Source organism: Excalfactoria chinensis, chromosome 1 (genome assembly GCF_039878825.1).
Source record: "Excalfactoria chinensis isolate bCotChi1 chromosome 1, bCotChi1.hap2, whole genome shotgun sequence".
Lineage (NCBI taxonomy): Eukaryota > Metazoa > Chordata > Aves > Galliformes > Phasianidae > Excalfactoria > Excalfactoria chinensis.
The window spans coordinates 146,781,090-146,806,716 of NC_092825.1; the positions used below are offsets into that span (position 1 = coordinate 146,781,090).

Genomic DNA, 25,627 nt, shown 5'->3' on the forward strand with positions numbered 1-25,627 from the left:
TTTAATCCCAGCACAGGAATGCAAAGTTAAACAAGAGTAATGCAAGTCACGTCATGTTGCACTTACCTACTTCTCTCAAAAACAAACTTTCAAATTCATACAAAATCTAACAGTCTAAAAATTCTGAAATGGTGGTATGAGACATTTATTTGGAAAAAAAAACCTCAGTATTTTCAAGGGTTCTAGTAAAGTAACAGCCAAAAAATTAACTGATAAAAAATATTTTAGATTAAAAAAAAAATAGAGATATTCACCTTGTACTAAGCAAAAAGCACAGAAATTAAGATTGGTAAGACTCACATTTTCAGTCTCTGAAAACAGCTGGACTGAACTACGTGGGCAGAACAGAGAAATGGACTCTACCATCACTAACACACTGCTTTCGGTTCACCTAATCCCTCCACACAACTCTTGTGCCTGCTTGGCACAGATATGTCTTCCAAAGAGAAGGACTGGCAAATCACATACTCTGTGTTTGGATGAATCCTAATTAGTGAAGTTTTCAAGATCTCTCTTTTGTCACTTTCATTCACATTATGGCTTTTCCCACCCCTCATCCTTATTACACTTCCACTTTTGCCTACCATTAGTCTTTTATAAGTTTCATAACAGATATAATAGAAGATTGACTCATTTTCATTGACAAAATAATCAACTCTTCACTCCCTAAATTAACTTCTCCCAACCTTTTTTTTAAAAAAGAAATTCTCCTGGGTAAAAAGTTAAATGCATTTAAGACCAGTGTAGTATGTTATAGGGTTTTGAAGTAGGTTTCCTTTATATGTTACATGGCACAACCAGTGGAAAAAAGGATTTGGAGAAATATACAATGAAAGCCTTCGTAATCCAAGTTTAAAATGTTTAAAATGTTTTCCCCATCTTCTTCTGAATCTATTAAAAAGCTAAAGATATTTTTAAGGGTAGCAATTACATTAAGAACAACTTAGTGATAACACTGTGTTGCAATGCAGACTACATGCATATGGTTAAAGCTGGAGGAGAGAACCACAGATTTGCAAAGTTAGCCCTACTGTGAATATCAGACTGACAAAACAAATGCTGCTAACAACTGGATAAAATTTAGGATGGCATTCAAATCCAGACTGCAGAAATGGGAGCGTGTCTAAACATAGGGTATCAACATGTGAGCATAGCATCTAAGCTCTTATAATAAATTTTCCAGATACCAGGAAACCAGGACAGGAAACTTAAAATAACAAATATTATTTAAGTAACAGATAAATAGAAATATTAAAATATTCTCTCACAAATGAGACCTTTTATTTTTTAATTTAAATATGCTTGTTATGCCTCCCTAATTTTCCTCCCATTCTACTCCTGTTACTCACAATTCTCTTTTAAACATATGAGCTATTTAGTATTGAGTTCTAATTTCTATGAAATTGTCAAGCTTACACGTTAGGGAGCAGATTAAGGCAGAGAAAGACATACGGCATGATAACATCATTTTAAAACAGATGGCAATAAGAAAATTGTAGATGTAAAAATAAAATAGCATGAAACTTTACAAAGTTCAGTTTGCAAAGAAAGCTACCACTTGCTTGTCTAAAATAATCCACTTAACAACACTTTGCCAATAAAACTCAAGCGTCTTTCATCAAAGTATTCTCTTTGTTTTACTGAATAGTTAAACTGAAGCATGCTAAAGATAAAAACAAACATCATCATCAATAACAGCAACAAAAAGACCTCTGCAAATGATTTCAGGCTTATCACAAAGAACACTTCTGCACTCTGAAAGGTCTATTGACAGTCATCACGTTAGTAGATTATTTGGAAGCAGTTTCTAAAACTGGATGCAAAACTCATTTACATGCATCTGCCAAGTTTTAAAATGTTTTAGAAGCTAAACTAAAACATGTTGAAAATGACTCATTGTGGTACCAGAATATGTACTGTAGGAAATAAGAACTCATTTACAAGTGGGAGAAATGCACTCGCACTTCATCTGTGGGAATTCACTAGACTTCCCTTCCAGTAAACATTATATTTTAAAATAATGATGGAAAATATGCTTCCTTTAACTGAAGTTTATGAAAAGATTTAGACAGCTGGCATTACAAAAGAGACTTACAAAGACAAATGTAAAAGCTGTTTTTAAAAATAATTCACAAATCCTTAGGCCAAAAGATAGCAACTTTAAAATAAAAAAAAAAAAAAAAAAAAAAAAAAAAGATTATAATTATTTTTGCATACTTCAATGGATAAATTAAAACCACTTTGTCCTTTTGAGAAAAGCAACAAAAGAAACACTTGAGATTGATTTAAAAAGTAAAACAAATCAACCAACCAACCAAGCAGATTAGCGGGCACACAGATTGGCACAATGTAGCTACCTTCCATTCATCTGCACATTTTAAAGAAGCAAATACCTTGCAGCAAATGAACTGCTTTATAGAGTTATTTCTTTATTTTAATGGAGAGAAGCCATCCAGCACCAAGAAAATAAACCTGATATTTACCTCATTTATCTACGCATATGGAATGCTTTGATAAAAGTCCAAAATTTTGACATAACACAGAAATCAGACCCAGAATTCAGAACCTGTGAATGGGAACAGTGTCATAAGCAACAGTACTGGATCGTGCAAATCCAATCCACAAGCTTATAAAAAGTATACCACCTGTAGTAAAAGTGTCCTTCATGAATATGCAACAACAACAAAAAAAGTAATATTCCTCACATAGTTTCAGATGTAAAGATCTTATAATTAAGACATCAATCAAAGCTTCTTCTAATTTTGGGCATCTCAAAGAGACGTAAGATTCAGGTCACTCACTTTTATTTTTTTAATCCTGTTGTTTAGAGAAATGGTTTATTTCAAGTATAGCTGGGGATTTGACAGTCATTTAAGTGTGTGAAGTTAGGGAGTATGAATAGAAGAATAAGGGCTTCTAATTACTTTCACCTATTCACAGAATCATTTTGTGCAGTCAAAACATTCTCCTTTTCCCACAAAGATTTGAATAAGAAAAATTCTTTCTCTCTCTACAATCCACAACCAATTCCAATGATTCCAGTAACCAAGATAAAATGTGAAGATGCAACTTTTTGAACTATCTTTAAGCTTATTATCTAGAGCAGTTTACTATCCCAGAGAAGCCACAATTAACATTAAGCAAAATTTCAGAAGGAGTGAAACAGATGGATCATTGTGTTTTTATATCTGTTTACCCATGGTAATGGACACCTTCCATGAAAAAGTTATACTAAGCTTATACTACATTAAGTAAGCACAAATGCAGTAGTATTTCTGTTACAATATTATTTATGAGTTGCAGCATTTTTACCATACATACAGTATGTAAATATTTAAAAAGATATACAAATAGACAATAATGATAGTTAAGGAAATTAAGGGCATTTTACATTTCATTATTTACATTTGATATGTAAATTATGAAATCTAACACTTTGTGAAAAAACTAAAATTCTGAGATGTGTATGTATTTTACACAACATCCAGGCTTCATCTGAAAGGAACCTAAACGATATCTCCAGCACTTTTATTTCCACAGCTATTCTGCCATTTGATTATGAAGTTTAAAATGCTTACTCACTTTTAAGAGAATGTTTCTCAAGTTGTGCTGCCTGCAAGTATCTTTATTCTGTAGGTGAGAAGCTGACAGAAGCTACAGATTACCCATGAAGGGCACATGCGTACACAGTTCCTATGTTCTTCATGCTTTATCAAAGATGTCTGTACAGACTGTGTGCAACATCATCTTCAGTCATCATCACCAGCTTCATTTCAATTACAAAAATTTGCTAACAAGCAGAGGTAATATGAAAGGAGTGGACAACTCATGTTCACAAGAACAATATCTAAGAATTTTACCTAGCATTAAGGATATCTACAAAAGCTCTATTTTTGTTTGAAAATCTCCCTACAACTCTTACAGATGTACCCTTCCATTCCACTTCTGGTAGATTTGTTCAGTTCCTTGCACCACACCTTTTCCACGGAATTAAAAGATCCTCTCACTAATCATCACCGGCAGCAAAACCTATCTACTTTCATTTAGTGCTGCTCTCAGAGGTCCACTCTGAATAAATATTCCCATCTCAATTAAGTCTTGCTGAAGTTTGACTTGTAAGTAATTTTTTTTTATTATTATTTTATTTTTATTTTTTGAGATATAAAAAAACACTTCACAACTGTACACTCACTGATACCATAAATATCAAAGTACTACCACACCCTTCTGGTATCCCCAGGACTGAAACATCATAGCACATCTAAGTGCCAATACTGCTATATACTACTTGCTAAAAATTCTGCTAACGCATCACAAGGATCCCACAGACCAAGTTATTGCTTAGCAAGAAATTAAACTCTGGTTAACTATGCATTAAACATTAATTACACATTTATTTTAGTTGCTTCACAGAATATTCTACGGTTACCCAGATAGTCACGTAAGTAGACACTACTGTGCCATTAGATCATTTCGCTAGAAAAACAGCAAGTATTTAAGTAGCTCTCTACTGTGTAAGCTAAAGGACGCCAACACCTCAATATCCAGTATGCGATACAATATTTCAGTGCTAATGATGTGTAGTTTCAAAAAAATTTGCTGGTCCCTGAATGTAAACAACACCGAGCTAACCATGACCAAATATGGGATACATTCAAAGGAAACAATAGATAGAAATAGGATCATGCAAAAAGGAAGTCAGTTCTTCAGACCCAATTTTCCTGTTCTCCCGCTGGCCAACAGACAGATCAGTCTCATAGAAAGAGAAAGCATCAAATAGGATGACAAGGACTCTCATGATGGCTTACTCAGTTGTGAACACCACCTGTAACTACCATACTGTCCCCTTTCTTTGGCAAGTCTTCAATATGATTAACATCAGTTATGGGTACCCCAATACTGGATGGATTAATGTCAATGGCAAACAGCTCCTGGCAGCTCATGGCTTGAAAATATCTTGGCTCAACGATGTGTACTGTTTTGGTAGCATTCATGAACACAGCATGACGGTTCCCCACTTACAGAAAACTCGTCAAATAGACTAGTTATTCCCAACTATGTAACAATGTACTCGTGTTCTCCATTTTGTTGAGAGTTACTTACATAAAACAGGTATCACTACCATATAAGTTAGGAACAGGCTGACAGCAGCAGAGTTGCTTCCCATTTATACCTCTTTGTCAACAGTTTTAATTTGACTCTGTGGATGACAAGCTCTGCCCAAGGTTCAGATAAATGTCTGTCTCTAAGTCTAGTATTTCAGGGAGTTTCCCATGAGTTTACTATGAGATCCACAAAATGATGAGGCTTAACTCCCTTCTCAGACCGCCATATAAACACCTAGTTAGACAAACTGTTCTTCACCAGTTATCCAATTAAGAGGAAGGTGATCAGATTCTCAGGTAATTTACCCACTGGATTCTAAAACCTTTATTGTTATTGAGATACTAAGACTGAAGAAGTCTATATTAGTAATAGTCTGGTTCACCCTCAACGTAAATTAGGGTTGTGTAAAAATGCTTTGAATGTTACATGGAAGATAGCTTCCTGAAAGTACACACAGAGGAAAAACACTTATGGAAGGATTTTAGTTCTCAACTTAGATTTCAAAGTCGATTCCCTTTTTGCTTTACAGCTTCTAGATCTGTTTCAGGCCTCATCCTGTACTACTTGTATTATACATTACATGACATGCAGCAACAGAATATTGAAAGCTGAAACGGCAATCTAAACATGATGGCTGCAATTACAGATTTTACAACCAGAATGCTATAATTTTAATAGCATTGAAACTGGACAGTAACGTAAGATAAATAAAGAGGCTGTAGATCACCTAAGACAATGATGAAAAGAAGCTGAGTAAGCTGGATCATACAACAGAATTGCTACATAACCTGCTAAAATACTAGAAAACTAATAGTTAAGTGAGTGCCTGAAAATCATAATGATTAAGACAGCTGATTTTATGGTACATATTCACATCCCTTATTCAAGGTTTTTAAAGGGATGCAAAGCACATACAATAAACAGTAACAAGATTCCTACTATTTTACAGCTTCTGTTCTGTTGTACATTGAATAGCTGCAGTATATTAGAAAATAGGTCTATGTAGCCTAGTAATGCTGTCCTCAACCATGGCCAAAAATGTGTATTTTGAGCAAGAAAAATGTCTGTGTACATTGTATTTCTCCTTCTCCTACCAGTGCTCAACTATTTCTAAAACAAGGATTTTTTGAGTTGGATGTGGTTTTTATTCGTTAAGTAATTCTTAAATTTGTTTTGGAGATTTTTCAATCTCCCTTTGAGCCCATGTAAACTTTCAGCAGCTGAAACATCATTTGACTAAGAGTTCCAAAGAACCACTATTTGCTCATCATTAGCAAGAAGTCCAATGCACTGCATGACAAAAATGTGTGTGTAAGTAAGGGAAACTAACAATCATGCCAAAACCATGGACCGCAGTGGAACATTCATCCCTAGAATTCAAGATATATAGGACTTAATAGGCAGCAGCATCATTACACATGATACCTCTTTCAACGAACTTACAGCTGCTTTTGAAGGACAATGATACCATCTTCCCAGGCTAATAAAAAAAAAAACAAAAAAAAAAAAAAAAAACCATTTGCAAGAGTAAATAGCTTCTTAGCTACTCAGAATTTTAACATTTTGCTTCGACTAATCTTAAAGTTCTAAAATTAAGGCTAGGAGGGAGAAAAAGCACACACACACACACAAAAACAACAAACAAACAAACAAACAAAAAAACAAGAATGCTTACTTCAAGGATAATATTTATAATACGAGGATATGATGGTATTACAACCTCCCCAAGCCATCTTTAATAGCACTTTCTAAGAATTCTTTCTTAAGAGATACTTTTGGAGAGGTACTCAGCAAAAAGCAGATGCATTTCACACCGCAGCAGGGAATTGCCTCAGCTGCTTGAGGGGTGGCCCAGTCAGGGAGTAGCTGCCAGATGGCACTATGCTACATGTGCCAGTGGTGATCTGATGCTGAGGGTGCGGAGCCAGGGGCAGCAGTGGATCACCCCAAGTGTGTATGATGGTCCTTAGTCTCTCCACTTCCTCCTTGAGCTCCACCACTGTGCTGAGCAGCTTGTCCACCTGCTCACACGTCACACAGGTGGAATTCCTGCCATGGTCCCCTGGCAGCAGCAGACCTAGGCATTCCCTCCAACCAAAGACCTGAACAGACACATTTCTGGGTTGCCACAGTCTTCCTGGGGCAAGCCTGCTGCCTGGTGGAGACTATGTTTAAACCTGCTGTCTCAGAGACTGCCAAGAGGAGAGGTGGTCGGTCTCCTGAGCAAAGAGGGACAGTGCTTACATATACTGCTGCATGACCCACCTCCTGCATCCACTGCTGCAGCACTATATGGGCAGCATATGCTGTGCTCATGCATTGATTTCTCCTCCCTGTTCTCAGTGGGCAGGAACACTGTTTGTTTGCCCTGTGTGCTGTGTGGGCAGATTTTGCCCTACCTGAGGCTATTTATAGCCTGGCAGCCAAGGGTCAAGGTCAGGCTTAAGAGTGTGCAGCACCAGCTCCACTGCAGATGGCTCAGCAGCCCACCCACAAGCTGCTAGCCCCCTAGCACAGGTGCAGCACTTCTGCTGACTTCCAAAAGGCCCTAAAAAGTTTTGTGGTTGGTCTTTTTTGCTTCAGGTCCCTTGCCCAGTCTAATCTCACCTTCTCTGAAGCTGGTCTCGGCAGCAATGACCACTGACACATTAGTATGGCATTTAAACATTACCACGAATGTGCTGGCTCCACAAAGCTCAGACTAAACTGTTTTTTGCAGTCACAATACTGACTGTGCTTAAACCACCTATAGAAAATTATTTTCAAATGCCCTTTCATTGTCTCTGCGTATTTAAATAAGCTTAAAAAAAAAACAAACAGAAAGCACCAACACATACTTTATAATCTCTTCCTCATGGACAGAGTCAGTAATTTAAAGCCTCCACTGGCTTTCTTAAGTCTGAGATGTTTTAAATAGTACCTACTGCAAAGCTGACAGAACAGTATTGTCACAGCAAATTTTTTTTTAGTGCTCTTTTTTATTTTTTTTTTTAAGTGTTCTTTTGCTGCATATCTATTTGGTTCTCCAATTTTCGGCACATCTCATTTTATGATTTCAAATGCAAAACAAGAAAAGACACTTCAAGTACATCACATGAGCAGCAATGAACTAAGTGAAGTCAAGATGTGATTTTCTCACCAAAAAAAAAAAAAAAAAAAAAATTACTAAAAAAACCCACAAGAAAACAAAATACAACAAAAAATACACCCACATACTGCATAGGTATTTCTTTGCTATTCCCAATACTTCTGATTTTTTTAATTATAAAACCAGTTTCCACAGATACACAGATAAAGCTAAGCTACAGCAATGGAAAAAGAAATTATATTCTTCAAGGTTTATAAAAACTGAACAGTCAATCAAAGGCAAGAGACAGCTTTTGTAGGCATACCAAAAAGTGATATGCTTTTTCTGAGTATACCCCAGGTAGGACCTTAGAACACACTCACAACACCTTGTAATAGAGGTCACTTCTGGTTTCATATAAGATTTAAGGTCAAAATGAAAATTCAACCAGTAGGATGAAACAACAGGAATTCAGACTGCATTTATTGTTTTTCAGGAGTTTCTGATGGTTTACTTTCTGGTAAGGAGGTGTAAGAGGCCATGCTTTTTACATTACTGTCTCAAAGTCTGCTGAAATGGTCAAGTTCAGGCAAGCCTGGCCAAGGTTCCAGAACTCCCTTTGTCTGAGACACACAGGAGGACAAGTCCAGGCAAGTCTTAACCAAGGTTCCAGACCCCCTTTGTTTAAGGGTGAGTGACAGATGGACAAGTCCGGGAGCTACCAAAGGGAGATAAGATACAGATAATGGCTCTAAAGTGGTCTTTTTGTGTAGGCCTATCTCAAGGAAGAGGGCCATCTCCGAGGTATTCCCATCACTCTGACCCAAGCCTCCCTGGAACGTCACATAGGCTGGGAAGAAGTAGGATAAAAGTGTAAAAAGTTGGTGAATGTTTGTTCATCGTGTTTGGGATGTTGTTATTGTTGGGGAGGGGGCTGTGCGGAACGGAGTCAAGCGGTCTTCCGGGTTTTGTAAGCGCCCCTGCGGCTCCTGCACTCGACGCCCCTCTTTCCGCGGCTTCTGTTTTCCCGCTCCCGTTTTCGCTGCTTCGCCCCCCCCGCCCCAGGTCGGGCGGGCTCCGGACGAGGAGCGGAGGCACGTGGCAACGAGTGGCGGGAAAGCGTGGCAGCAGGGAGCAGAGTGACGGGAAGAATATCACCAATCAACAAAAAGAGAACTGCTCGGAGCAGCACTGCCCGGCAACAAGGGAGCGCCGTCGCAGAAGGCCGACACGGCAGCCACTCAGAATACATAAGAGACTATAAAAGCTGCGGCCAGCAGGGGGGAGGGCGCGCCACGTGCGGAGCTGTGACTCCCGTGGTAGCCCAGCGCGCTGATTTTGTTTGCGGTTGCTTACTCAAATTAATAAATTATTCATGTTTTGAAAACGGATTTGGTCCAATTCATGACAATTGGAGCATAGACAAACCATGAATTTAGGTTTTCTGACATCAGATGCCTCACTTCGTGAACAAGGAGGTTGTCTGACATCAGATGCCTCACTACGTGAACGCCTGCATGCTAAAGAAGATGCATGCATGAAGAACTTCTTGGTTTCTGGCCTCAGATTCCTCCAGCGTCGTCCTACGGCTGCCAACGGATTCACCTGGGCTTGCTGCTCGAGACTCTGCCCGTGAGACCTCTCTGCTCCATGAGACCTCGCTACTCGAGACTCTGCCCGTGATACCTCTCTCCTCGAGACTCTGCTCCATGAGACCTCGCTGTCCCCGAGACCCTGCTGCCCTTTCTACCTCCTGCTCTGCACTGCACCGATCTGCTGCTTGCGGCCTGCCACTCTGCTGCTGCTCTCCCCTACGCTTGTTTTCCCTGGACCAACGAAACGACGTGCAACGGGACGCTGCTGCATCCAGGAGGTGACTTTCCCCGCTTTTCCGTAATTCTTGCCTTTTTCCACCTTTCCTATCGCCCACTTTCCCCATCACCCTAATTTCGATATTCGCCGCTCTCCCTTCCCCATCCCCTCAGCTGTCTATTATTCCTAATAAACTGGTCGGATCAACATTTGAATGTTTCTCTTCTTAATCTCACGCCAAGCATAATTTATCAAAAGAACCTTGCCTCTCTCCTTAATTGGAGCAAGACAGGAGGTTAATGGTCATTATTTCGAAAATAATACTTAAGAAATATTCAAACTAAGAAAAAGTTGGCATACATTCAGAATTATGACTTAGCCATGCAGTAGAAGATGGAAATACTATTCCTCATTCAACCTCAAAATATTTAATTGAGTTAATATAGCTTTAAAATTAGAAACAGTAATAATACCAGCAACTTCAAGCAAAATAAGAAGGTCTCTATTTGGTCATCAGTTTCCTTCACAGTTTAACACTGACCACGATTTAATCCAGAATATTGACTTTTTTTGACTTCTTTCACTGCAGGTAAATGAAACATATTCACATGCAATTCACAGCTGTACGGCAGCAAAGAAGGAGCAAAAACTACATACTGACATCACAGTGATCTACTCTGCTACTCTGAGGCAGAAACAGCAGATTCTTCATCAATATAGCCCTTCCACAAATACCGTCGCTATGTACTTTATCAGCATTTGTAAGCAGCTATTTACAAAAAGCTTTTGCAAATATCAGTAAGCAAAATGAAAATAACTGCACTTGACTAGAAAATTAGGCATTAGTTACACTTCTGATCACAAGATTTGCCAGGGGCTTAATTTAACCAGAATTCAGGCCAGTCAACATTCCAGATAATCCTGAAGCTTTCAAACATGTTTGTTTATACAGATTATGATACCAGTGGAAACTATGATGAGTCAACTTGTTTTCAATAAAGCAGAGCTAGCTGTTGTAGTCACTTAAGTATAAAAACAGACAACACAGGTATTACCTTTTTATTCTTGGGTGTTTTGTTTATGTTCGAAAATTTCTGTGTTCCACAGAACTGTCATATTTCACAGTAAACTCCGACGTTGGGATTTCTCATTCCCTCTCATTACGCCTATTATTTTGCAGTGCAATTTAGAGAGATTATTTGGAATGTGGAAAATGTCACAGTCTTGACAACTGTACGGTCTAAGAAGAGTGGTATTTTTAAGAGATACCTTTATTTTAAAGATGTCAAATATGGCCTTTTCATTTTCCTAAGCAGATTTGAAAAAAAAAACAAAAACAAACAAAAAATAAAACAAAACATAATCATCTGGGGAGTAACCCATTGCTTTGAACTCCCAAAATTGTACTCAATCAACAGTTAAAGAGTGGAAATAGGAGTTTTACTTGAGGACTTATTTATAGAAAAAGTTACAGTAGAAGCACGAGTGTATTAATCAAGATGATGACAAATAGCAAAAAATATGACACGTCACATGAGTGATCCTGGAGCAATGTAGATTCTTCAGTAGTATTGTCACTATAATCTAGTCAGGCATTAACAAAAAGGTTTTAAATAATCTGTGCCTATACTTAAATTAACATTTTAACAGATTACGAAGCACAGCTAAAGCAACTCCAAACAAACAAGTTCACATCATGTACTTCCTTTAACAAGATGACTGAGTGGCATAGCTGGTTAAAGCACTGTGCTTTTCTTTAAGGAACAAAGATGTAGATAAAACAATGAATCATGTGCAAAAATTAAGCACATATGATGAACTTACCCTGAACAGCTTTAATTATGGTCAGTAGTTTTAAATTACCCCGTTATTCACCATACCTAATATTCTTAATTTGCAAAAAGTGAAGGTGCTGCAAAGCAAGATAGCAGACAGCTTGTAAATCAGCACAGAATAAGTTTCCCCCTATTCATATGGACAGAATTGTAACTTAGTATAGATACTGTTCTGTATATATTGAGTATGAAAAAGGGAGGACAGAAAGCAGTAAGAAGCATGTAGTTAGCATAACAGTTCAATACTGCTCCTTTTACTTAGAAAAATTATTAACTTGTCATAATAATTTTTCACCTTTGACTACAAAAAAAAAAAAAAGTTTTAACATTTGAGCACTTGTATGGCACAGCATGAAATACACCTTTTCTATGAGAGGCATAACGAAGGTTGCCTGTCTTTGCAGGATTGCAAAAGAACCAAATGTCCACATTGCTACTGCACTGGTAATGGAAAAAAAAAATACTACTAAAGTTAAATCTGTAACGTTATTTAAACAAAATTCTTGTAATTCAAATTAGTCTTTGTAAGCAGAGAGCCACACCAGTCATTTCTCTTCCCTAAAACTCTTTGAGTATAAATATACTTACAGTTTCAGATTTATTTGCATTTTTAGAAGATACTTACTGTTCTAAGAGTTGGTCATACTTTCTTAAAGCATCTCTTTCAGCAGTAACTGCTCTCTCTTTTTCAGCAACAGCATTATCTCTTGCTTCTCTCAAATTTCTGAAAGGAACAGAAGACGTTTTGTCAATATTCAGTCAGGAAAAAGACTATTTCATTTTATGGATTACTACTATCTGATCTTAACTTTAATACTACCTAATTCAATTTTGATAGAGCAATAGAAAGACATCTGTCTATATGCCTATTCATTATAGTTCATTTATATCAACAAAATTTCTCATTCTAAAATTCTAAGAACAATGATCAAAGTACCTGTTTTTTTTTTTTTGTTGTTTTTGTTTTTTTTTGTGGAAATACATGAATAATTTAGAATACAAGAACTACAAATTAATTTGTTTTTGTTTTGTTTTTTTTTCCTGAGAATTAAATACATTCCAATTATTGGAAGAGGGCCCAAGAGGTCATTCCAATTATTGGAATGTATTTATATATGTATATATGTATATGCATTTACACTTGGCACTTCACTAAATCTAAGAGAATGTTGTCCTCCTAGCTGAGATGATTCAAAACTCTTATGATACAACAGGAAGATTAGCTGGGCATAGAAACGCTACTTCCACATACAATCACTTGGATGATGAGTCATACAGGTTTTTTCATATTGTTGGTGTCTCTTTCTGCTTTCTACTCTTGGCATCATTTTTAATCTGAACAGACAGAACCATAAAATAACGTGATTAACTGCAATCTATATTTTTTCAATATTTTAGCCAGCAATCAGTCAAGATTTGCAAGCTAGCTCATTCCTATTTCGCCTATATATATCAGAACAGTATCACATGAACTAAGAATAATAAATACAATTCTTATGTTAATAATGATATAGGTATTAACAGTAGTAGTAAGTGGCACTTAGTGCTTAAAGCTGTATTTTTATTATTAAGCATGGTGATAACAGCAATAACCACAGAACATTGTTGTGGAGGGTCTGATCTGTTATGAACATTTTCTAGGATTTTATTTGAAGATATCTACAGTTTGCTCCAGTGATGTGAACACCCACTGACATTTTGAATGTATTAGATGTCCTTAAGAGATTCCTTCCACTCTGGCTTCATATAAAAGGAATCCTGTTAATGTGCTACAAATGCAAACAAAACACCACCAATTCAAGCACAAGAGAGAAATGAGAGAAAGATAACAAAATCTGAGTTAAAAGTAGAATTACTAGGCTGCAAACTTTACCAGTGAAATTCAGGGGTTCATCTTGAGAGTAAACTATTTAAACTGGTTCTTGACAAATTGTAAGAATCACAGAAACACAGAATCATAGAATCATAGAATCATAGAATCATAGAATTATCCAGGTTGGAAAAGACCTTGAAGATCATCAAGTCCAACCGCAGCCTAACCAGTACCCCATCTCTAAGAAAAAAAAAACAAAAAACAAACAAAAAAAAAAAACAACAAAAACAAACAAAAAAAAAAAAAAACCAAAAAAAAACCAACCTCTGCTAAATCATATCCCTGAGTACCACATCCAAACGGCTCTTAAACACATCCAGGGATGGCGATTCAACCACCTCCCTGGGGAGCCCATTCCAGTACCTAACCAATCGTAGGGGTTGGAAGGGATCTCCAGAGATCATTGAGTCCAACCCCCCATACAGCAGTTAATTCCCTTAACAGCAATAAGGTCAACCATATTAAGTCTTAGAGAAGAAGCACAAAGTTGCTTCTTTAATTAAATGGTAGGAGAACAGTCACTTGTTTAGAGAATACACTATTTTGCTTAACTGCTAATTTAAGCAAATGAAAATTCTGCTGAGAAAAAACAGCATGAGTAAAGTATTACTAAGCAACATGGTGGCAACATGGTGTGCCCCCGGTGGCGCACGGTGTTAAAACCGCCGCTTGCAACACTGGAGGGCCCGGGTTCGAATCCCCCCTGTGGCGCAAGTGCATAACTGCCGCTCTGCTACACTAGAGGGCTCAAATCCCGGGAGTTGGACTCGATGATCTCTAAGGTCCCTTCCAACTCGCACGATACTATGATACTATGAATCACAGATGTGACGCAACTTCTGTTGAAATATTTGCAATAGAGCTAGGAAACACATTAGTGACATTACCAGCTTACAGATCACAAGTATGTTTTAAAAAAGGTAAAATGTCTGACTGCTGTACACACAGGCCACATTGAATGTCATGCATCTGACAAACCTATCATAGAAGTGAAAGTGAAAATCTCTAAAAATGGACAGGACTACTACCTACATATTAGGTAGTTCAGGTAGTAGTCCTAGTCTTTTTCTCCTTTAACAGGTCTGGTAAAGGAGAAAAAGAGGTTTTGAAGCTTTTGAAGGAGAGTTTGTCTGGTATGGACTGAGGGGGCCCAAGAGGGCTGAATGCCTTTTAGTTTTCAGAGTGCATTATTTGGATTCCCAAAACGGAATTTAGCTAGCAAACTTTGAGATGATTGCTATACAAGCTGGTTAACTGGAGACAACCAGGAAACTTGGTTCAAACTAACAGTTGCCATTTAATCTCACCCCAAAACTATGCTAGAACGCGCACACTGGATTCTAGTCAGATTGAAGATCTGCTCAGGGAGAGCACCTAACATGCTCAAAGCCACTTAAACTGTGTCTGATCTACAGTAACATACTATTGCTAATCCAGAGTAAAACCTTATGCAACCAAGCCAGGGCTCTGTGAATTTATTCATGCTTGCTAATGCAAACATCACCAATGATGACTGCAACTGAACAAATGAAATCCCAAAGAAATAAAGGCTCTAAGTATCATCCTTTAATTGGATTCCTCTCCTCCTTGCCCCTTATTTTAGCTTCTTGAACTGACTCATCCAAGTGTAAAACAATAATCAATAAATTCAAGGGAAACACCAATCTTGTCAGGCTCAGCAAATGAAAGGACTAAGAAGAGCAAAAGATTATATTAGTTCTGTGCTTTCAGCTTGAAGATAAAACCAGCATCTTATTTTAAGCCACAGTCAATCAGCATCTCGTCACATCACACAACTTCACTACAAACTGCTTTGCTTCCCATTTGGGCTTCCATCTGTCCCACCACTGAGGGGAACTTCAGACAGAAAAGCACCATCCTGTGGTAGAATTTTTTATTATTTTATAGAAAGATCACAAACCAATAATTATTTTTCTTGCAAAATATGAAGTCAAATCTAAGGGATTTACATTTCAGAAGTAATTACTTCAAAGTGAGGAAAAAAGCTTCCACAAATTTGTTCCAGATGTAAACAAAATAACCTTTGATAGCTTTCTCAATTATATACAGACCTTCATCAAATCTCCACAAACAGTCAAATCGCTCTTTGTAACTGAACATAGATTTGAATACAGGAAGTGGTATGGATGTGTGTGTTTGTTATGTATAAATTTTACAAACACTTGCAAAAGTACACAGTGATGTAATATTTTTAATTAGAACCTTTCAGTTGGCTAGAGGACAGACAGCAAGAGTCACGTTCTTTTTACACTCTTCAGAGCAATAGCAAGGCTACCCATTAGAAGAACAGATGCTGATGCTACAAATATCTTTTTACTGTAGTCATTTCCTTTTCCACATGTCATAGTTTTGTGGTGCTGCTGTCAATATTCCACATCATAACATCATGTGCAGTATAGATCATCCATACTCCAGTTCCGTAGAATAGTAGCATCCCAGGTGCTCAGCTCTCGGAGAAGAACTACATATCCCAGAGGACGCCGCGGCCAGAGATAAGTCACGGGAGGAGGACATCTATAATCTCACTCTCAGGCTGGAACTCTCTCTCTCTCTCTCGGACTCTCAGGGAGTGAGAAGCATTCCTGCCGTGTCGCCTAGACTTCACAGTAGGCCTCTCGGTTTTTCGGGGACTCTCTCTCTCTGTTTTGTTCAATTTATTAGCCTCAATCATTGTATTCCGATATCATATTTAGTAAATTAAGTTTTCCTCCTTAGATTGCTGCTACTGTTTCATTTTCCCTTCCTTTCCGGGGCCCCGGGAGGGGAGGCCCTACGGGGCGGCTGCCCTGTCACAGATACAGGTAAATCTAGATAATCTGTGACAGATTATTGGTGGAGAATGCGGGCATAGGTGGGCAAAAGTGGGCAAAAGTGGGCAGAAGCTGCTGTTTTTCTGCTTTTCCTTTTGGCTTTTACAGAGCTACGAGTTTTTTTTTCCTTTAAGGAGCTATCTAAAGTTTACGTTTCTGCGCCTGGGAGCTTGACCTTGAAATTCCAGGCGAACTGTCAACATTCAGGAGTAGCTGTACACTCTGAGCATTGCTATCTTGCTTTCGTGAAGAAAGCAAAGAGATTCTCTTGCTCTCTCAGAGCACAGCTAGCTGGCTCTGACTTTCACAGTGTCTGCTAATTACTACCAGCTATGAATCTACTCTCCATTCCAGCTGCTCTGTTTAAGGGATTGAAAGCAATTATGATCTTCTCAACGTATTGGCCATTTGTCCATCCCATGATTTTTTGTTGTGGTATTATGTATATATATAACCTAATAAGGGCACTGATGGAGACACCTGCCTGGTATTTATATGTGATATGGTATAATTTGAATGTTGGCACTTACATCCCAGATGGAATGGTCAATTTTTCAAGCACTTGCTTCCCAGATGGAATAGACAATTTTACAGACACCAAAATTCTCAATCCAGTGTACAGGCTGTACTCTCAGATTGCCGCACATTTTTCAATAGCCGAGTTAGTGCCCATACTTGTGGCCATGTTATCAATATTAATGAATGTATTCCAATACATTCATTCTATACGGAAGTCTTCTCTAAAACCAGAAAATGCTGACTGGCAGGGAATATGGAAAGGTTTAGGAAAGATCTTAGAAGCGTGGGGACCCGCAGTGTCGTGGGATTTCACTCTTGAACACCTGAGGGACCCTGAGAAATTAAGTGAATACTTGGGTCAGAAATCTAAGGAGGTAAACATTATTTGGGGTTTGGCTTACGCATACCGTGCTCTGTATAATACTATTCTGGAGAGAGAGAGTTTCCGATCTGAGATTCAAGCCAAAAAAGGAAAATCCCAAGTCAACTCTGATCAGTCACAGGAGGCACCAGTAACAATGTCAGTTGCCCCTGTGGAAGGCAAGAAATGGAAACGGGTGTCCACGCGTCTAGAACGAAGAGAAGGAGAAGCAGAGCAGGCAGCAGAAGAACCAGGCCCCTCGTCTGGATCGGCACCAGAAAAAGCAAAAAGAAAAACCAAGAGGCATGAAGAAGAGACTGATGATGAGGAGGAAATTACTTATCGTCGACCTCTGAAGCTGACTGAAATCCAAGGCTCAAGAAAAGAGTTTACACGGCGTCAAAATGAAGGTGTCCTTGCCTGGTTGCTTCGCTGCTGGGACAGTGGGGCCAACAGCTTGTCCCTAGATGGTAACGAAGCTCGCCAACTAGGAAGTATTGCCCAAGACCCAGGTATCGACAGAGGAATTAGCAGAAGTTCGGATGGAGATGCCACTCTCTGGGAGCGACTGTTAGAAGCCGTGAGAGAAAGGTACCCCTACAAGGATGCTTTGAAGCCTAAAATGATTAGGTGGGATACCATCCAGAAAGGTATCCAGTACCTGAGGGAAATGGCCATGATGGAAATGTTGTACAACCCTGGTCCAAACGAACGTGATCCTGAGAAAGTGAGGACCGGTCCTGACATGTGGCAGAAACTCACAAGTACAGCACCAGAGAGATATGCACAGTCACTGGTAACAACTTTTGGAGGATACGAGGACCAACAGAGAAGGCCTCAAGTTGTTGAACTGATTATCACACTTCAAAACATCGAACAGCAGCTCCCCCCACTGCGCGCCGCAGTTTCTGCCATCTCACGGCTAGAAGACCGACTAGATGAAATGTGCAAGAAAATGTTTCCATCAACAAATCGTAGTGATCCCGTGGTAGTATCGGAAACGACTGACGAAGGTCAATTCCCGTATGAGCCACCAGGTTTAATGAAGGATCTGATCAAACTAGTCCAGTCCTATTCCTGCCCTGTACCATCAAAAGTCTCAGCTATTAGACGCACACGTTTTCCAGTCCGAGCAAGGAACAACAGTACAATTCCACCACGTGTTTCCATGTGGCGCTACCTACGTGACCGCGGAGAAGACATGAGGAAGTGGCACGACCAGCCTACTTCTGTACTACGAGCACGGGTGAGAGAACTACAAAACATCCCAACCACCAGCACCGTTGCTCCAGTCATCACAGGTAACCAATAGAGGGGCCCTGCCCTCAGTCAGGGGAGGGAGAGGGATAATAGAGTTTATTGGACTGTGTGGATTCGATGGCCTGGCACATCAGAACCACAGGAATATAAGGCACTGGTGGATACCGGTGCACAGTGCACTCTAATGCCCTCCAGTCATGAAGGGACAGAATCAATCCATATTTCTGGAGTGACTGGGGGCTCTCAAGAATTGACTGTATTAGAGGCCGAAATAAGCCTCACTGGTAAAGACTGGCAAAAACATCCTATTGTGACTGGCCCAGGGGCTCCATGTATACTGGGTATTGATTACCTCAAAAGGGGACATTTCAAGGATCCTAAGGGGTATCGATGGGCCTTTGGAATAGCTGTTGTAGACAACATTAAGCAGCTGTCTGTTTTGCCTGGCCTGTCAAAGGACCCGTCTGTTGTGGGGCTGCTACGAGTAAAAGAGCAGCAAGTACCGATTGCTACAAAGACAGTGCACAGGCGGCAGTACCGCACCAACAGGGATTCCTTGCTCCCCATTCATGATTTGATTCGCCAGCTGGAGAATCAGGGAGTGATCAGTAAAACTCACTCACCTTTTAATAGCCCTATATGGCCAGTGCGTAAAGCCAGTGGAGAATGGAGGCTAACAGTAGACTACCGTGGCCTGAATGAGGTAACACCCCCACTGAGTGCTGCTGTGCCGGACATGTTGGAACTCCAGTATGAGCTGGAGTCAAAAGCAGCCAAATGGTATGCCACCATTGACATTGCTAATGCTTTCTTCTCCATTCCTCTGGCCGCAGAATGTAGGCCACAGTTTGCCTTCACCTGGAGGGGCATTCAGTATACCTGGAACCGTTTGCCCCAGGGGTGGAAACACAGCCCAACCATTTGCCATGGGTTGGTCCAAACTGTATTAGAACAGGGTGGTGCTCCTGAGCACCTGCAGTACATTGATGACATTGTTGTGTGGGGTGATACAGCAGAGGAAGTTTTCACAAAAGGAGAGAAGATTATCCAAATTCTGCTACAAGCTGGTTTTGCTATTAAGCAAAGCAAAGTAAAAGGGCCTGCCCAAGAAATTCAGTTTCTAGGTATAAAGTGGCAGGATGGACGTCGTCACATCCCAACAGATGTGATTGACAAAATCACTGCCATGTCTCCACCAACTAACAAGAAAGAGACACAGTCCTTCCTGGGTGTAGTGGGCTTTTGGAGGATGCACATTCCAAACTACAGCCTCATTGTAAGCCCCCTTTATCATATAACGCGGAAGAAGAATGAATTTGCATGGGGCCCTGAGCAGCAGCAGGCTTTTGAGCAGATAAAACAAGAGATAGCCCGTGCCGTGGCCCTGGGGCCAGTACGAACGGGACAGGATGTAAAGAACATCCTCTACACTGCTGCTGGAGAGAAAGGTCCCACTTGGAGTTTGTGGCAAAGGGCCTCAGGAGAGACCCGAGGCCGACCCCTGGGATTTTGGAGTCGAGCGTATAAGGGGTCTGAAGAGTGCTACACTCCAACTGAGAAGGAGATCTTAGCCGCATATGAGGGGGTTCGGGCTGCTTCCGAAGTAGTTGGTACTGAAACGCAACTCCTCCTGGCACCTCAGCTACCAGTGCTGAACTGGATGTTCAAAGGACAGGTTCCCTCCACCCATCATGCTACTGATGTCACCTGGAGCAAGTGGATTACGCTGATTACACAACGAGCGCGGATGGGGAACCTCAATCGTCCAGGAATTTTAGAGGTGATCATGGACTGGCCTGAAGGTAAAAAGTTTGGAACATCACCAACAGAAGAGGTGTCACGTGCTAAAGAAGCCCCACCATACAACGAGCTACCAGAAAATGAGAAGAAATATGCCCTGTTCACTGATGGATCATGTCGTATTGTAGGAAAGCATCGCAAATGGAAGGCTGCTGTGTGGAGCCCCACACGACAGGTTGCGGAGGCCACTGAAGGTAAGGGAGAATCAAGTCAGTTTGCAGAGGTAAAAGCTGTCCAGCTGGCCTTAGATGTTGCTGAACGGGAAAAGTGGCCAATGCTTTATCTTTATACTGACTCATGGATGGTGGCAAATGCCTTATGGGGGTGGTTACAGCAGTGGGAACAGAAGAACTGGCAGCGGAGGGGTAAACCTGTTTGGGCTGCTGAACTTTGGAAAGACATTGCTGCCCGAACAAAACGTATGGTTGTAAAGGTGCGTCACGTGGATGCACACGTGCCCAAGAGTCGGGCTACTGAAGAACAACAAAACAACCATCAGGTAGATAAAGCTGCCAGAATTGAGGTGGCTCAAATCGACTTGGACTGGCAAAATAAAGGTGAACTATTTCTGGCTCGATGGGCCCATGAGACCTCAGGCCATCAAGGAAGAGATGCAACATATAAGTGGGCCAGAGACCGAGGGGTGGACTTAACTATGGGCGCTATTGCACAGGTTATTCATGACTGTGAAACATGTGCCATAATTAAACAAGCCAAGAGGATGAAACCTCTCTGGGAGGAAAGGCGATGGCAAAAGTACAAATATGGGGAAGCGTGGCAGGTTGATTATATCACCTTGCCACGATCTCGCAGTGGTAAATGCTATGTGCTCACCATGGTGGAGGCAACTACTGGGTGGCTTGAAACATACGCAGTACCCCATGCTACCGCCCGAAACACCATATTGGGTCTTGAGAAACAAGTCCTGTGGCGGCATGGCACCCCAGAAAGAATTGAATCTGATAATGGGACACATTTCAAAAATTCCCTTATAAATACTTGGGCCAAAGATCATGGCATTGAATGGATTTATCATATTCCCTACCATGCACCAGCTTCTGGTAAAATTGAACGATATAATGGGTTGTTGAAAACTATGTTGAAAGCAATGGGTGGTGGAACATTTAAGCACTGGGAAAAGAATCTAGCAGAAGCCACTTGGTTGGTCAATACTAGAGGATCTGTCAATCGTGATGGTCCTAGCCAATCTAGCCCCCTACACACTATAGAAGGAGATAAGGTCCCTGTTGTACATGTAAGGAACATGTTGGGAAAAGCTGTTTGGGTCCTTCCAGCCTCCGGAAAAGGAAAACCTGTTCGTGGAACTGTTTTTGCCCAGGGACCTGGGTGCACTTGGTGGGTAATGCAGAAGGATGGGGATGTTCAATGTGTACCACAAGGGAATTTGATGCTGGGGGAGTGCAGTCAATAATTCTATGTATCTATGTATATATTTGCATGTGTAGTGTGTTTTAGTTATTATAATTATACATTCAATTATGTTACATTTAAATGTACTATTTAGCTATCATAGTTTTATATACGTGTATATATATGTATATATATTAACCATGATGTAATAATGTAGAATAAGGGGTGGAATGTCATAGTTTTGTGGTGCTGCTGTCAATATTCCACATCATAACATCATGTGCAGTATAGATCATCCATACTCCAGTTCCGTAGAATAGTAGCATCCCAGGTGCTCAGCTCTCGGAGAAGAACTACATATCCCAGAGGACGCCGCGGCCAGAGATAAGTCACGGGAGGAGGACATCTATAATCTCACTCTCAGGCTGGAACTCTCTCTCTCTCTCTCGGACTCTCAGGGAGTGAGAAGCATTCCTGCCGTGTCGCCTAGACTTCACAGTAGGCCTCTCGGTTTTTCGGGGACTCTCTCTCTCTGTTTTGTTCAATTTATTAGCCTCAATCATTGTATTCCGATATCATATTTAGTAAATTAAGTTTTCCTCCTTAGATTGCTGCTACTGTTTCATTTTCCCTTCCTTTCCGGGGCCCCGGGAGGGGAGGCCCTACGGGGCGGCTGCCCTGTCACAGATACAGGTAAATCTAGATAATCTGTGACACCACACAAGACACTTTCAGGACATCTACAATGAGTTTATAAGAATTGTTAAATGCTCCTCCCATTTTGAAGGAAGCCAAGTGTCAAAAAATATGCTTAGAAAGAAACATAATACTAAGAGACAAAATCTCTAAAGGGATCCCTAAAGAATCACAGAATTAGAGTCACTCAGGTTGGAAAAGACCTCAAAGATCCTCAAGTCCAACCACAGCCTAATCGTAATACCCTAACTCTAACAACCATCTGCTAAATCATATCTCCGAGCACCGCATCTGAACAGCTCTTAAATACATCCAGGGACGGTGACTCAACCACACCCCTGGGGAGCCTATTCCAGAGTTTAAATACCCCTTCTGTAAAGAAGTGTTTCCTGACATCCAACCTAAGCTTACCTTGTCGCAACTTGAGGCTATTTCCCCTCGTTCTGTCATCTGTCACCACTGAGAAGAGACTTGCCCAGCTCTCACTGTAAGCACCTTTCAGATACTGGAAGAGAGCATTAAGGTCTCCCCTCAGCCTCCTTTTCCCCAGACTAAACAGCCCCAGCTCCCTCAGCCTCTCCTCATAAGGCTGATTTTCCAAGCCCTTCACAAGCCTCGCTGCCCTTCTCTGGACCTGCTCCAGTACCTCCACATCCTTTTTGTACTGAGGTGACCAAAACTGAACACAGTATTTAAGGTGGGGCCTCACCAATGCCGAGTACAGGGGCAGGATGACTTCCCTAGTCCTGCTCACCACACCATTCCTGATACAAGCCAGGATGCCACTGGCCTCCTTGGCCACCTGGGCACACTGCTGGCTGATATTCAGCCGACTGTCCATCAGAACACCAAGGTTCCTTTCCATCAGGCAGATTTCTAGCCACTCCTCCCCAAGCCCGTAGGGCTGCCTGGGGTTGTTGTGACCAAAATGCAGGACCTGAGAGTTCGCCCTACTGAAACTCATGCTGTTAACCTTGGCCCATCAACCCAGTCTATCCAGGTCCCTCTGTAGTGCCCTTCTCCCCTCCCCTCCCAGCTTGGTGTCATCTGCAAACTTACTGAGGGTGCACTCAATCCCCTCATCATGATCATCAACAGAAGCGGTCCCAGCACCGAGCCCCAGGGGATGCCGCTTGTGACCGGCCACCAACTGGATTCAACTCCATTGATCACAACTCTTTGGGCCCGGTCATGCTTCACCTAACAGAGCGTATGCCCATCCAGACCATGGGCAGCCAGCTTCTCCACAAGAATGTTATGGGGGACAGTGTCAAAGGCCTTACTGAAGTCCATGTAGACCACATCGACAGCCTTACCTTCATCCAATAAGCAGGTCACCATGTCATAGAACGAAATCAGGTTTGTCAGATCTACCGTTCATAAACCCATGCTGACTGGGCCTGATCCCCTGATTGACCTTTAATTGGTCCATGATGGTTCCCGAGATTACTCCTTCCATAACCTTCCCTGACACCAAGGTGAAACTGATAGGCCTGTAGCTACCAGGATCATCTTTCTGGCCCTTTCTGAAGATGGGCATCACATCTGCCAGGCTCCAATCCACTGGGACATCCCCGGTTAGCCAGGACTTCCAAAAAATGATGGAGAGTGATTTGGCAGCCATATCCGCCAACTCCCTCTGCACTCTAGGGTGCAATCCATCCAGCCCCATGGACTTGTAAAGACATATAATACTGCACATAATTCCATGGTATTTAACAAGACAACATGTCTAGAAAATTCAGCCTGTACGTCTTTGTAGGACTAGGATCTTCTTTAAAAGACAATTTTATAATACTCTACAAGAAATGAATGCTTTTGTGAATGAAAATGCTATAAGTCTCTGACTGATTTTTAAAAGATGTCTTATTAGTTTCTCTCATTTTATAAGAAAAACTAATGCTTTACTTTCTATGTCAGTACCTTCCTTTATGGTTTCAAGACCGTTCAGACAAAATGACAAAAAAAATCAACACTTTTGGTTTGAATTAATTAACACTACACAGCTGAATAAACATCAAGCTACTCATGTTTATCTAGAAGAATTTTAATAGCTATTTTAATTGACACTGTCAGTGTAAATCTGTTTATAATAAATATTCATAATTAGCATAACACAGTATCTTCAACATAAAAATCATTTCTTGTTAACACTTACTAGATTCACATCAATTTTAAAACAACTTCATTTCTCATTTAATACCAGTCAGTTTGAAGTATTGGCAAGTTTCTGCCCTAATTTTGTCAATGCCATACCTTACCTACCTGTTTTCACGTTCATACATCTCTTTCGAAGCACTTCGAAGTTGCTCAATTTCTTGATTTGTTTTCAGTCTTATTTGTTCCAATTCCTCATGCAATCTCTTTTCAAATTCTGTTTTATAGTGGTCCCTGTAAATAAGCACATGACAAATGAACATAAAATGAACTGCATGACCAAAATACCAAAACATCAGGTACAGCAGTACAAGCATATTTCACAGTTCAATATTTTAATTCTTATTTGTTTTCCTGCCAGTTTGCTTAGAATAAATACCAGCCCATATTGCTCTGTAAATTTACTGAAAATGTGACCAGGAATAACAGCTTCCTGCAAACTGTAAAATATATATGTAATCTAACATTGATTCATCATGCAATTTAACACTAACCACTCTTTAACAGGGTGGCAAAGAATTTCTGCAAGTGTTTATATTAATTAACCACTGAAAATGTTTTTAATTCCTCGCTTTCCAAAATTTTCTAGCTTCTTCATCAGTAGGAAGGGTAAATTTATTTAATAACTCAGAATACTTCCAAGTTACAACAAGATGTTAATGTGTACTATTTGCACCTCTCATCTGAGTGTAAACATCACAATAAACTTTGAAGATTACATGCTGTAGACATTTATGAAGTAGAGAAGGAAAAAAACAAAAGGTTTCAGTACTCATCCTGTCAATGTCACAAATAAATTACCTGAAAAAAATAATTACGTTTTTTAAGCAGAAGACATTGAAAGATTACAAATTACTTCATTTCAGATTAATGAGATTAATGTTGTCATCTTTCTTTTTTGTAAATTTGGAAGTTCATATAAGAATGGAGGAAATCCCA

At 40.2% G+C, this 25,627-nt stretch overlaps 1 protein-coding gene across 2 annotated transcripts in view; it reads right to left on the reverse strand.

The window, feature by feature from the left end:
• The window catches only part of PIBF1 (progesterone immunomodulatory binding factor 1), a 129,280-nt gene that overhangs the window by 77,240 nt on the left and 26,413 nt on the right, over positions 1–25,627 (reverse strand). For both annotated transcript variants that reach the window (XM_072354617.1, XM_072354626.1), the window contains 2 exons: positions 24,797–24,922; positions 12,446–12,544 (listed from right to left, as the gene is read on the reverse strand). In XM_072354617.1, the coding sequence (XP_072210718.1) occupies positions 12,446–12,544; positions 24,797–24,922 (225 nt within the window). The remainder of the gene's footprint in view (positions 1–12,445; positions 12,545–24,796; positions 24,923–25,627) is intronic.